At 41.0% G+C, this 14,708-nt stretch overlaps 1 protein-coding gene across 4 annotated transcripts in view; it reads right to left on the reverse strand.

Moving 5' to 3' along the window:
- Nucleotides 1-11,918: 11,918 nt before the first annotated feature.
- LOC124178186 (protein sickie) overlaps nucleotides 11,919-14,708 on the reverse strand; it is a 176,616-nt gene continuing 173,826 nt past the window's right edge. For all 4 annotated transcript variants that reach the window (XM_046561407.1, XM_046561406.1, XM_046561409.1 and 1 more), the window contains one exon: nucleotides 11,919-14,579. In XM_046561407.1, the coding sequence (XP_046417363.1) occupies nucleotides 14,415-14,579 (165 nt within the window). In that variant the 3' untranslated portion in view covers nucleotides 11,919-14,414. The remainder of the gene's footprint in view (nucleotides 14,580-14,708) is intronic.

The raw sequence follows: 14,708 nt of genomic DNA on the forward strand, positions 1-14,708 counted from the left end.
GTCAACCGTGGACACATCCGAGGCTAACATATCTTCAACGAAAGTGTACGTTAAGCGATATGGTCGCCGTTTGAAATTACTCGGGCATTCTGGTCGGATGTTTTTACTGGAATAAGAAACGTGGAACGAGGCGTTTTTCAAGTCTGAGATAAAAACGAGGCAGGCTTAAAGAAGGAGAAAAGGAAAGTATATTGATGGTCCGTGGATGAGATCGACAGACTCCTTCAGGGGGAATCCCAGTTCGGATCAGGTTACTCACGCATGCTCCCGAGTAGGCTGTACCCCACGTGTTCAATCCGAGAATAAGCCGATAGCAATACCCAGTAGTGCAAACTAAGCCGGTGGTGCACGTCCTACGCGCGGAGTGTAACTACTCTGCGAGTACAATGGAGGAATATAACGAATTGTCGGAGTGATCGCATAAGTGGACACAGACGAAAGGATGGTGTCGGAACAACGACTCACTGGTCAGAGGATTTGTCACATGAATCGTGGTATTTCCTTCACGCATGCGGACTCGCACAACTTTCGGAATCCAACGATATACGAGACGGAGTTTTCCGCATCGGCTTGCGGTCCATCCCTTATAAATAGACGGCCAAGCCGGCGATTCAAGTCGGACTGATTTGTGAAGATTAGAGAGCCGGCGTTTGTCAGGTCTAAACGTCAGCCCGAGCTTGGCCTCGTGTCGGTATGCTTCAAGATCGGGACGCTTCGAGATTGTACACCGACGGACGCACCGACGCCAAAGACTTCAGGGAGTGAAGCGGTGACTGGACAACTTTTCTTTCTCCTTCTTTCAACACAGCCGGCGCACCACGTCGTTCCGTCCACGTCGCTTCGTACCTACGTCCGATCGGGCGATTGTTTTGATTTATGTCGAACTGTTTCACGGGATGATGCAGCGAAACTTGGCGTCGCTGCTAAGCTCACCTCTGACCTCCGTCGTCGTCATCCTTTTCTGATCCGTTCATTATTATTCGAACCGGCCCGACGAATTAGAGCAAAACTGTCCATGCGGTCCGTTTCATCGTTGCGTAACGCATCGCGCAACGGGCAAATTTTCCAGACCTCAAATTGACAATCGTCAATAGTTACGTTCAGAAAGTGAATGGTCGACGATTTGACTTGTTGAAAGGAAACACTCGGACTAGCACTTGCGCTCTTATTCAGCGAATTTTTTTATCGAGCTTAGGACTCTTCGTGCTCCCGCTGTAAACCGTAACCACGATAAGTATACAACGATCGAGCGGCTGTAAATAAGGCAAATGTAACTGGACTTTTCCAGTCAGAGTATTGCAACAGACAAAATGTTATGCAAGCGGTGTATTTTCGCAAGATATACTTACATAGGTCTGCGACACGCAGGTGTGTACTTCATGCATCGAAAGTTGAGCTACAATAAGAGAAAATAGGAAAAGCATTGAACGAACAAAGAAAAAATAATAACAGAATGAAAAAGAAAATACGTTGTACGGGAGAAAGCTGTTGCTTCGATTACGCCGAAAGATTAGACGGCTAAAGTATCGAGCCAATCAAGGAACTAGAGGATCTATTACTGCCAGTAGATAATGGAATAATATGTCAATTACAGATCACGCAAAGTGGCTGCATAACATCGTTGCGACAGTGGATGCATGGTAAACGATTCGGTTGCACCATTCCAGCCATCCCTGCGATCCTACCCGTGATACTCTCGCGCTATTCAATTACAGTTTTCTGTCACTGGCACGGTACATGCGGTTAATTGCTTTTCAAACAGCCATTGCTGCTCTATTCGTCTTCTACTATCCTCATGATTTCCAGCATGAGAATGGGAATAAGATTGTCGAAAACGTGTTGAGGGCAATGAAGGATCGCGAAGAAACTTTTCACGGAACTTTTGTAAGTTCCCTACTCATCAGGTTCTGCCTGACCAAAAACAGCGACGTCTGATTTCCAAACTACAGTAGGTGTCCCACACAGCCTACGCCATCTATTTGGAACCCACTCCTATCCTACTATGTCTCTTTTCCGGTAATATTGAATGAGTGTTACATAAAAGTGTCTAAGAAGGAAAATAAAATGATATCAAAACAAAAAATGCACACTCACTGATTGGCCCAGTGTCGATGATTCGAGAATAACTGGATACAGTTCATAATTTCACGGGTATGATTTAACTCCTTTGCAACAGGAACTTATAATCTGAGATATTACAATGACCACGTTGAATTTATTTTAACGTACGTAGCACATAAATGTTGACGCAGGTGCGGATAGCTTCACTCCTCTTAAAATTATCCCGATCGCCTTGAGTAACGTTTAATACGTGTGTATTTCACATCGATTGACGAAGAGAATTTGCGATGAGTTGAAACTGAAATACCGCGACTGGGGGTATAATTGATACACAAGTAAAGTTATATCGCGGTGAAAGTGCACCAAGGATATACGCTAATTGAACAATAATTTAGCTCGCGTAGATGGAAATTAGCTGCGATCGTAAACCCCGTACAAGAACGGGGCAAACTTCCTTAAAAGTATTTTGCGCAACCGTATAGGTACGTGGGGCTTGCACTCGACGTGTACTACTTGTAAAATAATGACATAAAGACGGGCTGCCGTAACTTCGTGCAGTTCCAACGGCCGGCGTTTAGTTCGACGATTCTTTCCCTAACAGCTAACTTCCTTCCTATAATACATATAATACCTTTGCCATTTCATAAGGCTGATGGCGCCGTTGAAGGTGAGAAAAATAAGACGTTAGGTTCATCGTGTGTTGCGTTGCAAGACCCTCCCTAGGATACAAGAACTAACTTACAATTAAGAACACGTCTGGTTCCCAAATTCTTTTCCACCAACTTTCACTAGGTCCTTTAGTTTTGTATCCATATTTTCTATGTCCAAACTTTGAAGTACCTACCGGCATATTTTCCCGCCATGTCCACTTTCCACATATTTATGACCCTTGTCCTATCATTTCTCTACCCTTTCTCACAACTTTGCCGTGTTTTCAATTCCAATTATATATCAGTTGTCCACGCACCAGTAACCAGAGCAGACGTGTTCACTCCACGAGTTATGCTCAACAACTTTCAATCCATACTCGTGTAATGGTCCATCAATGAGAACTTCGTTAACAACCAATCACATCGATCAACTGCCACATGAATTTGTTAAATATATTTATTGTTATCTTAATCACTATCAAATTTCATTAAAATCTAAATACCTGCACGTAATCCTTCAATTCGTATTGCAAGAAGTTCACGTGATATCTGCAGCTGACGTAATACAAGGATAAGCGTGAACATCGTGATAGCGCGCTATGTGATTTTTATGGGTAATTTAACAGAGCCTTTATCGTGAAACAGAAGAAGCGTGTAATTTCGTTGCGGGCTGGAACGCATGGGGATTACAATTACCTTTATCGTTTTAACTGTGATTGCTTCGTATTGTCTGCTTCCCCGGGTAGTACTTACACTTTACAGTGTACCTTGTACGATAAATTGGCGCTCGCGGGACACCGAGGGACCCCATGGGACCCCATAAGACCCCGTGGGGTTCCGATACTCTTTGTCTACGTTTACCTCCGCTTACACCGTTCCTCGCAGCTCCCCCACTGGTGACACGTATATTATGACACGGATATTATGGGCAGAATTTTATGCTTCTATGTATACCTAATTACAAGAAGTCGCGACGTGAGTTTCAAACAAACAAATGTCACTGGAAGAAACGATTATTCCTCAAACATTTCTTTTTTAGACGGCGTAAAACATTCTCAATTAATAAAATTTGCCGAGAAAACTGTAAAATTTTCACTAGATGTACTCTTCAACGATACATTCTAATCCCATTATAATAGACTGTATAAATATTGACTTTCACGGCAGTTAAATTATTCGCTCGTATGCTGTGTATACGCCGTTTTGCAAGCATTAAACCTTTCCCAGTAAATGTTCTAGGTTGTAAAGAGTAGTGGGTATCGAAACCTGGGTTAATTAATTGCAATCACGGAAATTACACAAAGCAAGTCCTAGAAGGGTGATTGAAATCGATCGGATTAATCCTTGTTTGAATATTCAGAAAATCCAAATCGATTCAGCTTTCTTTCTTTCACACGCCTCCGACAGCCGGAATCAATCGATGATCACGCGTCTTGATTCACTTCGTCAGAGGAAAACTTTCACATTCAATCCCGCACTTAAATTATATACGAATACACTGTATTCGACGTATTAATGATTAAATTATCCGAAGGGTATGCACGAGATGGGAGCAAACGCGTCAATGGAATACGAAAGCAACCGATCTCCACCCATATGGCAAGACGAGACTGATGGATTCCCGGCAATGTTCGCCTGCAAGTGGCACCTGCTCTGTGATTGTGAATTTACCAACTCGGGACTCGAGTTGAGTCTCGACTCGACATCACACCGTGATCAATCGGTGACATTTACAGCTTATTTATATTCAACAATTCGCTTGAATGTATTAAATCCTTCCATGATTCATTGCGCGATCAAATCTCCCTGCACTAACCTCTGCCACGCGTGTTTTCAATTTACACAATTACACGGTTGAGAGTCTTCTCCAGACGCGGAGGTGTTACTTGAAACAAGGTTTGCCATCGTATAAGCGAGAAATTTATTCGGCCGTAAGACATTTACTTTCAACACTAACGAATAATCATCTTATATCGTACAAACGTCAAAACCGAAATACCCTCACTTTGTACCTGCAATGGATATTAATGGACGTTATGCTGGTGGGGCGTGTATACATCGTAATTACAGAGACAAGTAATTACACGCGTGTAAGATCAAATTCTAACTTCCTTGCATCGTAGCGACAACAATAACATCGAAGGTACCAATAACGAAACCGATCGTTCTCATCTTCCTGTGAACCGAAGCAGATGCAATACGACGCCGTAGAACTCCCATCAAGATATCATTGTAAAGAATTAATTGTCCGGGAAATTGAATCTCATTATATGTAGTGACGAACGATATTACGAATCAATGGAAACATTGATGAGACGGGCTGCTGGAGCATCTACCATATGTTTTGACAACGAGTAAAACGATACATACCAACTTTCACTAATTTAGAGTTTCCATTAGTAACTCGATTATGCAGGTATTGGCTACTATTTAACAAACATGAATGTTCAAATTTGGTCGATCCAATTTTCTTTCCATGACTCGAGCAGTAATTTAGTACCACTGCACGATTTTAGAAAACTCTTGCTTCAAATTTTGCAGAAAAGACAAATCAGAGATCAGATCAAATCCAGAGAATATCCCAGAGAATTTCTTTGTTTGTTAGTTTTTTAGAAACCGAGAATACCCGCACGGTGATGAATATTTGTTGGCACAATTGGACCGTAAGAGTTAGGAAAATTGACTTACAAAATTGTTACTAAGGTATAAGAATAGTCACAAGAATAACGCGATCAATATGCAACACGTGTGCACTGTGCGTGTACGTAGATAAGCAAAACACCTATATATAGGCTGCTGGGTACGAAGACGAATCGAGGTTAACGTGCTACTGAAAAATAAAATGTCAAAACCAAAGTTGAATACACCATAGCCACGTACCGACGTCGTTGACCAGACCGAGTAAGAAAAAGAGATTAAAGAAATTAATTCGCATTCGCGGTAGTCGCAGATCTGAAACGGATGCGAGGACCCTTCCATACTTATAACACGCTTATGCCAGTCGTGAATATGCAGAACGACGAGCGGTGTAATTTGTGAATCATCACGAGTTGTTAAGAGTTGGGATTTTCAGAACGGTGTGCAAACACACGCCTCTCGACCACTTAGATTTCGATCTAAAATATCAAATTACTAGCTGCGGGGACCGTCGGGGATTGTTAAGGACAGAATTTATGGGTCTGGGACTACTCTTGGAAGCTGGCACATGAGTCGACCTATAAAACAATCGTAACAACGGAGCCCGAGAACCGCCAGGTCTCCGAGGTCTGCACGAACTCATGGTTTCCACGCGTATCTTCCGCACCGGTCGGCCGATACGCAGAGTTACGATGCTTCGCCTAGATGCAGGCATGCAGATGGCTCTGGATCAAGGCCAGATCCATTAAAGATATTCACGAGGAATTCCTCGGTGAGTGACTGGGCCTGATGGGTGAACGGATCGCAGCCTCTTAATTGTGTCCAACCTCGGCTAGAGCAGATTCTAATCCGGCCTGAACGCGTTCGCGGTTCTTGTCAAACGCAAACTGCAGGCACCACTTTGAACCGCGGCGTCCCGGCGACATCGGCCAACCTGCCGCTGCATAAGAAGACGGACGAAAGAAAGTCCCGAGGTAATTGACAGCGTCCGTGCGTTGGCGCCAGTCCCGGCAATTTCGCGGTCACGGTTGCCCGACGTTTGCACGCCTCTTAATCACTTTAAAGAAATTTATTACGCAACACCTGACTTACCGTCTTCGAGGAATTTTTATTAGATTTAATTAGTAATAGATACAAATGGGTCCAATTTTACTCACCCTTCGCGGGAACTCTTCTTCCGCGTCCCGCTTCGAGGTACGTCGAACGTGAGCCACCGAAAAAATACGTTTCGGTCAATGTTAAGGACTCCTTGTATTAATGGGTGTATCTGCTGCTCCGAGTTCCGCTTAGCGACCCTTCGCGCTGGGTGATAATTTTGGAATGCTCCCTCGCGCCGAGCGCTCCGATTTTCAGTTTGATCGCTTCGATTGCCGGTGGCGCCCTCTGCGTCCGGGATAGATTTTTCGCGCATTTACCACATTTCGGTGGTGTACGTACATACTCTTATTCTTCCGACATATCCATCAAGGCAACCCACTTTGAATGCGAGTACTTGAGTGACACAGGCATCTTTGCGTTCTGTCTTTCAGAACAGCCCGTTGCACATTGCGTTCGTTCCTTAGGGTTCAATCACCCCTCAGAGCACTACCCTCGCTGTCTCGGGGGTGAGCTTTTTATTTTCCGGATTGCCTGGATTTATAATTGACTCGTTGATATAATAGTTACGTCCCACGGCCTGGGTCACGATACAGTCGACAACACCTTCCTTGTAATTTTTTCTACCCACGCTTGTTGCTGTCTGCATGCCAGCGTATGCGTATCACCTGCGGTGAAATCAAACTACATTGGTAACTGGAATGCCGCCTCGCTGATCGGCGAGTATCAGTAGAGATATCGATTATTCGAAGGCAAGACGAAGGGGTGAAGTGAAGTGGAATTCGGTTTGTCCAACTTTTTAGTTTTGTTTTCTGTTAGCCGTGGATTTTCGTTTATTTTTCAACGTATCACTCGTACATCGTATCGCTGTGCAACGTGACGAGCTTGCGCAATCAATATCGTGATCGATACTCTCGCGGGCGAAGATCGCGCGAAGGTAAGAGAAGAGATTTATTATTGCGAAAAAAAAAAAAAATAAAAAAATACCGGTACGCAATTTCTCACGCTGTTTACGAAAACAGCTCAGATTTTATCAGAGAATGCAAGATAACGAGTACTGCTGTTGAGCGAGACAGACGAGACGAGATTGATTTGTTGTACAGACATTTATTCAGCTCCAGACATATAAGCTTTGTTGTTTCTGATAATTTTTACCCAGTTCTCCGTCTTTGTCTCTGAAGATCTTTATTTCTATCCACCAGATGAAGTCGTTGTAATGAAACGAGCATCGCGCTAACGTGACGCACAAATTACATTATAGGTATAAGGTAGCAGCGTGGACGTACGATAATTTGTCTGACATCCTCGTTGCCGAAAACAGAAGCTACCTGACATGGCGCGAGGTTTTCAGGATCACTAGGGTACCGGTATCATAACGGATCGCGTGAAACTAACGCTTGAATTACCCCACAGTGTAACATCTCTCGCCGCCTTGTTAAGCCAAGGTGCGATAAAATTCACCAACCACTTGGTATTCCCCCTTTCGTGGCCCTTCGGAGCCTTCCTTTACACCACGAATACTGAAAGATGCCCGAGCGGCAAAGAGAGAAAATTACATGTTCACGATTTTACAGTTGAGCGCAAGCTCCTCATCCCGAGCATCAGCCGGATCGGTGATGTCCGCGGTGGTGCAGAGAATCGGTATGGAAAGTCGAGATACTCGAGTACGTGTAATAAAAGCACTGGAATGAGGTGATGCCTGAAGAATTTCGACCAGACGAAGGATCACTCCGAGCGACTAGATTACTAGTCCGCTGAGCTTGGAGAGGGCAGGGCGAGTCTGCGGTCTGCTAGATCTATTTATAGCCTCTCGACGTTAAGGTACACCTTCGTGTGTACTCATATACGCGTTGCATATCGTATCCATATGGACACATACGTGTACGACTACGGTACACAATCTTGAACCGTATCCGTACACCCTCCGTAATACCCGCACGAGCTCATGGCCGACACGCGCGCTATGCAATCCCATACCTGCACGCTGATCTCCGTAACACGTAAGTTATAACGGACTCCTTAATATCATACCTGAATGCATTGCTGCACATTTGCTTTGTGACGGATGCATTGCCATTCCCATACAGGTATCTTACATTGCACTTTCCTCCAAGTGCGAGGGATGAAATTGTTGTATGTACTTTGTCCACGTGTCGAGAAACCGTGCGATCATTGTTCAAGAAACAGGAAGGGCTGACACGGAAGAGCTGCGGAAGAAAAATTATTAGTGCAATTCAAAAACAAACTTGGCTGTTATAAATTTAATTCAAATGAGTAAACCGGCTATCTTTCAATGTATGCGTAATATAATATAATATTCTCTACAGCGACAAAAGTGGTAAACTAATGTTTCTCTCCTTTGTTATTTATAATATTACTTCAATTCCTATTTTCTATGGATTTTCCCAAAAATTATGAATCGGTATTACCAGTTCATTGTTGACCGCGTCGGATGATAATTCGCGCGACAAACATTACTCGACAAATTTTACATTATACTGCTAGAAATCCATCGAAATATTCCGTACCCGAAATCGTCACGGTGGTCAATGTGTTGATTAAATTGAACGATAAAATGGGCCCGGAATACCGATTGCGGGATAGCAATGATGGATGCAGGTCCTCCCATCCTTTCCCTCTTATACATCGACCATTTCGTGGTGCGTGAACAAGTGACCCGACCTTTACCGCAGGCAGTACACGCCAAGGTCGCTAACCTTTCGAGCCCTAAGGTTTCGTTTGGCGCCACTCTTTTTCACGTTTCATCTTTAAACGCACGCTGCATAGGCTGTAGTCACTCACTGGCGATGCATCGCCAACGATAAGATTAGATCTCCATGATAATATACCTATTCGATACTCCACGCACTTTCACGCCGCCCGGTGCGTGTCTTTAACCGCAAACACTGCACCGAGGGATAAGTATCAAATTAATTGAAAATTAGTTCACACATTCGAAAGGTGTACTCGAGCGCTGCACCTGCCTTCGTACCGCATCCGTGTGTGGCAATCATTCCAGGCTTGCACATATTGGTCGAGTGGGTATACAACTACTTAACCGGCTCGTACGAGATGCGCTGGGCGTTCATCGTCCAGCCCATTCCTTGGAGATTTCGTCGCACCGAAACTTCCACGTTATTAATCCGCGTATAACGGTCTGCAAAACGCGTGATTGCCGAAAGACACGCTTTGGCAACAACCTGCCACGAATTTTCAATACGCGTATTTCATTGAGCAAAACTCGCTGACCTGATGTAAGGGAACATCGTTAGACCCTTGTCTATTTATACACACGCTTCGGTAGATGGTCGATCAGTGAGAAATGTAAGAAACTGAAGTCAATCAAGTCATGAAAACGGGTGTTCACGGTAGATTCGTAAAATTACTTGGCACGAATTCAATACCACTCTCACTGTCATCCCTTAACAACTTTTGCATGGAAATATGAAGTAATGCCGTCGTTGCGTAATTTCATTTACAAACCGAAGTCAGTTGATGGCGGTTAATTTATAATCATTCGTCCGATTGATATAAATTTGAATCTGAACTGTGTACGTGAGTATATTCTCCGTGGTTCAGTATGCAGACAATTAATCGATCAACGTCACTCTTACTACTAATTATTAAAATGAAAAATTCAAGATTCATTGTCAGTTGTCGCGTACACGCCTGTCTCAATCTGGTTTGGTGGGTTCGCCAATCCACTGGCAAGCAGTTACACGGCATACGAGTATACCTACTACACATCTCAGAAGACATTCACTCCGCACGACGATCATTATTCATTCTTCCTGAAAATTACAGCATTCGGAGAACGCTCTCGTACATAATTAATTAGTCAACGAACCGATCCACAATTCGTTCCATTCTACCCAGGTGATTCGATTATTCGATAACCGCGTTCCAAATTACATTCCTAGGTGGTGTTACAAGTAGAATTCACTTCTGAACGGATTTGGATCAAGTAATCAGTTAGAAACAGGTATGAATACGCGAAATACGGCTGTTCGTACGTCGAGATCTCATGCCGTTCGACAAACTTGTATAATAACGTAAATATTAAAAAAAAATACAATGGCATGCGTCATAAATTCATACGTATAATCTCGCTTTTGTCCACGTGGCGATAAGCCTGAATGCCAGCCTGGCCATTTTCCTTGGCCCTTCCGAGGGATGCGCAGGCTACTCAAATAACAACCGCAACCAGACCAAACAAAAATACATAAGTTTATTAAAACCAGTTAACCATGGAATATTACCCATCTACCCGTTACTAATTCGAGAAACGTCGAGTTGAGTGTAACATTATAGTTGCAGATTCCTCCAACATATTTTGGTACCTTTAGCATATCTTATAACAAAGTTATTTTTTTCTTTCTCGCGTTTCCGCGCAACTAGTGAAATGCAAGACAGTATTGCATTCGGAATAGGTATAAGTGACATTCTATGATTATAAGATCAGAATTTACTTCCACATTAGGAAGACGGTTAGTTTTTTTTGGTCTCGTACATGTAGGCAACTACTTGACTGCTTCAATACAGGAAAATGACGAAACGAAACTTTGATTAATGTATTTCTTTCGATACCGCAGGAATCTGGTGCAACAGTTCATTAAATCTCTGGATTGTGAAGCGTAGTAGCCTACATTATAGATGCGGAAGGTTAATAGGTTCGATCACGATCATTGCCGTAGACATAAGATATCTATACCGCGACATGAGTGATCAATGGTTATGTAATTGTCCAACCTATGTACAGGTACTGATTGTCAATCACTGAATACCGATCTATTATTTTCATCGATAATTTTCACATTTTGCATTCTCAACTAATCGCAGTTGCATGCCTCGCAATTCTTCTGTCGATCATCAAACATAATTCAATTATTCGTTACATGTACAGCATTAGAGTCATTCTAATGACTATATAATATAATTCGAAAAGATCGAATGTCAAGAAAAAAGCATACTATAAGGCCACGGGCATTCATCTAATAACTTCCTTTGTTACTTATATAACTCCATATAATTCCATTGCACATACAACATGCGTTCAGGGATTTATGACTAGAATAGAAATCGTTAATCAATTGAATAGACCCTTAACTACCGTGTGTATAATTGTACGGTGATGAACGTGCTTATAAAATGCATTGCTATGCAGGATGCACAATTAATACCGACGTAGTAGTCGATCGCTGTAGATTTGTTCGTGATAAGTTATCATATGAACAGCACAACCGGTTTTGTACCGTGTGAAAGTTATGCTTCCCGATCCACAAAATACAAAAGATCTTGCTGAAATTTCTAACTGACCGACAGAACTCAGCACATCGACGGCAACACGTTAGTATCACTAGTCGGACTTGGCCAAAAGTACCAATCTGTACTGTTTAAGATTTATGTCGGTAGCAGAAAAGGCCAGCACAATCTGATACAGCAAACCGTGATTAGAAAATGAGAGTACGCGATTAATTTCACAGAATTTGATGTTTTTATTTCGTGACACAATAACGTTATCATCCGAGTAGAACTTGTGTGTAGTGCCGTATGTATATATAGCGTATAAATACGGTAAAAACGTAAAAAAACCTGTAAACGTGACTGTATAATGATTACATGTTACATTATAACTTACGTTTTTAGGCGCGTCCTAAGTGAGCGAGACGCAATAATCTAAATTAAATATATCATCTGTATAGTCCATTTGGATCACCTCCTCTCGGGTCTTAGGCGAATTTAAATTCATCGTTAGTATTATTATCAATATAAATATTATGAAAAATGTTAAACTTCACGGCGTTCAAGTTTGAATCCGGAAACTTCGTCGCAGCAAGACGTATATTCCATCAGTTGATTATCGGCAAAGACCACTCAGATCTAAACGGGCTATACAACATCGTCTGGTTTCGCTTAGTTTTCATTCGATTTATGAGTATAGATATTTACAATATTATATGACCAGAATTACTCATGTATCTTAAACTAAGCGTTTTGCCACCGTTATTAATAAATGCATGCGTATATATATATATTTATATATAGATACAAACGCGTTTTGTATGCATGTACACTGATACATATATGTATATACACCGTCGTTATTTTGGTTCATATATTATATCATTATATTAACAACTTGTATTAAATAAAATTTATTATAGCATGTTTATGTATAAATAATGATTTTATCTTTGCGCAAGTATAATCCTGATTATGTTACTTCATCCTGGGTGCCAAACTATTTTGCACAGTTATGTATGTTATCCTTTAGACTTCTTTGGCGAAACGACCCGTGATAGTTCTCTATGTTATAAATATACTGCACACTGGCAATCGATACGGTTTCGATTTTTTTTAGTTTTTTATTGTGCAGCAGCTTCCTTGAAGCTATGTCGAGATATCAGCTCAAATTGAATGACGAATGGGAACAATTAATATGCATAGTAATAAATATATACTGCATAAGTGATTTTAATTTAAAGCACCCAGTTTAAAGTAAACTTCATTTTCATCGATAATACTGTAGTGTGTATCTACGGCTAAAATTGTAAGTTAAGAATTTTCACATGATTAATTGATGCTTTTACGAATTTATAGTTTAGTACGCATCTGTCTTTATCAACTATTGCGACACTCACATATCGTTTGATAGTATATTCGTTTTAAAATACAATCACACTACTGTAATGGCAGCACAGCTTATTGCATCGTGTTTTACCATACTAATTTTAAAAAATCGCAAAAATATTCGTGGACTCATCACTTGGCGGTTAAATGATTTTGCAATCTGTTTACTTAGAATTGACTCTTCTGTTTCCACATTTCAATTGAACATATTTCTTCATACCAATCGCCTATACATATAGAAATATAGACCTCGAGCATCGCACTACAAATATGTACACAGTTTATGTTTATAGTAATACCAATCAACATTGAGGCAATTCTTAAGCGATTGATAAATATTACAAGAATGGAAAACAATTGCAGGTATTGTACATACTATTGGTAATCTTGACCGGACGATGCCTCCTATATGAAATTTATACTACGATTTACGTTGTATTGAAAAGGCGTTTCGTTTTTTCGTTTTCTTCTTATTATTCTACCTAGGCCTCTGTAGCCAACAACACGAGCTATCCATACCAACTTCAGCATGGTGCTGTATAATAAATTTTGTATGGATAACATTTGTTCTTTTCTCTATTATTATTCAATTAACACACAATCACTGATAGTATGGAGGAGAGACGAGAGCTTTACTTGCGTCAATAGTCAAGAGTATTATTTACGAACAACAATAGTAGCGATGATAAATGGCAAAAATACAGCTGCTGAATACAGTGTCAAGAATTGACGTTATGACTTTATTTTAATCGAAACGTTCAAGTTATGACCATTGATTTCTGTTCTTTGAAATATGACTAGTGAGAAACATTCACCGCCTACATAGTACATTCTAATTTTTCACTCATTTACTCACCTATTGAGAGAAAAAAATGAAGCTTACTCTTAAACTGTAAGTTGGGAAAGTAATAGAATTTGTAACCAACTTATTCATCGATATTTAAAATGATTATATTGCGATTCTGAAATACAAATAAATTAGCTTCTCATGCGTTTCAATCGTAGATATACACAAACAAAATATCTTACCTGGAAGAAATATTTGTACAAATAAAAATAACTCTCAGGAGTTTTCATAATTATTTAAAAATCTTTTGATTGACGAATAAATTTTTATAACTATCAATTCAACATCAGACATTTTTTGAGTAATTATGATCAAAATAAAATTATAAAACAAAAACCAGCATGTACTCGTTTTTAACATGCGTATTTTTCTTCCTAGTCCTGAATTCAGCAATCATCTTGACATTTATACGCTCTCTTCTAAAATTTAGCGATAGTTAGTAAATTTGTAATATCGTTTTCGTAGTTTCGACATGGCGATTCATTTCATATACTCTAAAGCGTAGATTCAACGCCTCTGGAGGAGGAGGTTGAAGAGCTGCAAGTCAGGTCTTCGGAGTGCCGAGTGTGTGAAGAGTCCAGTGACGTAACCGAATCACTGTCGTTACTGTGCGGACTTGAATAGTTGGCTGCTTCCTGTAGCCGCATCAGCATGTTTAGCTGTAATAACAATTTATTTAATGCCTTGAATAAAACTGATCAATGATTAATTTGACTAAATATAGATACCGCTAATTAATCTCATCGGCTCATCAATTTATCTAATGAGACATCTCTCTACAAAATAAG

The sequence above is a fragment of the Neodiprion fabricii genome, chromosome 3 (assembly GCF_021155785.1).
Source record: "Neodiprion fabricii isolate iyNeoFabr1 chromosome 3, iyNeoFabr1.1, whole genome shotgun sequence".
Taxonomy (NCBI): domain Eukaryota; kingdom Metazoa; phylum Arthropoda; class Insecta; order Hymenoptera; family Diprionidae; genus Neodiprion; species Neodiprion fabricii.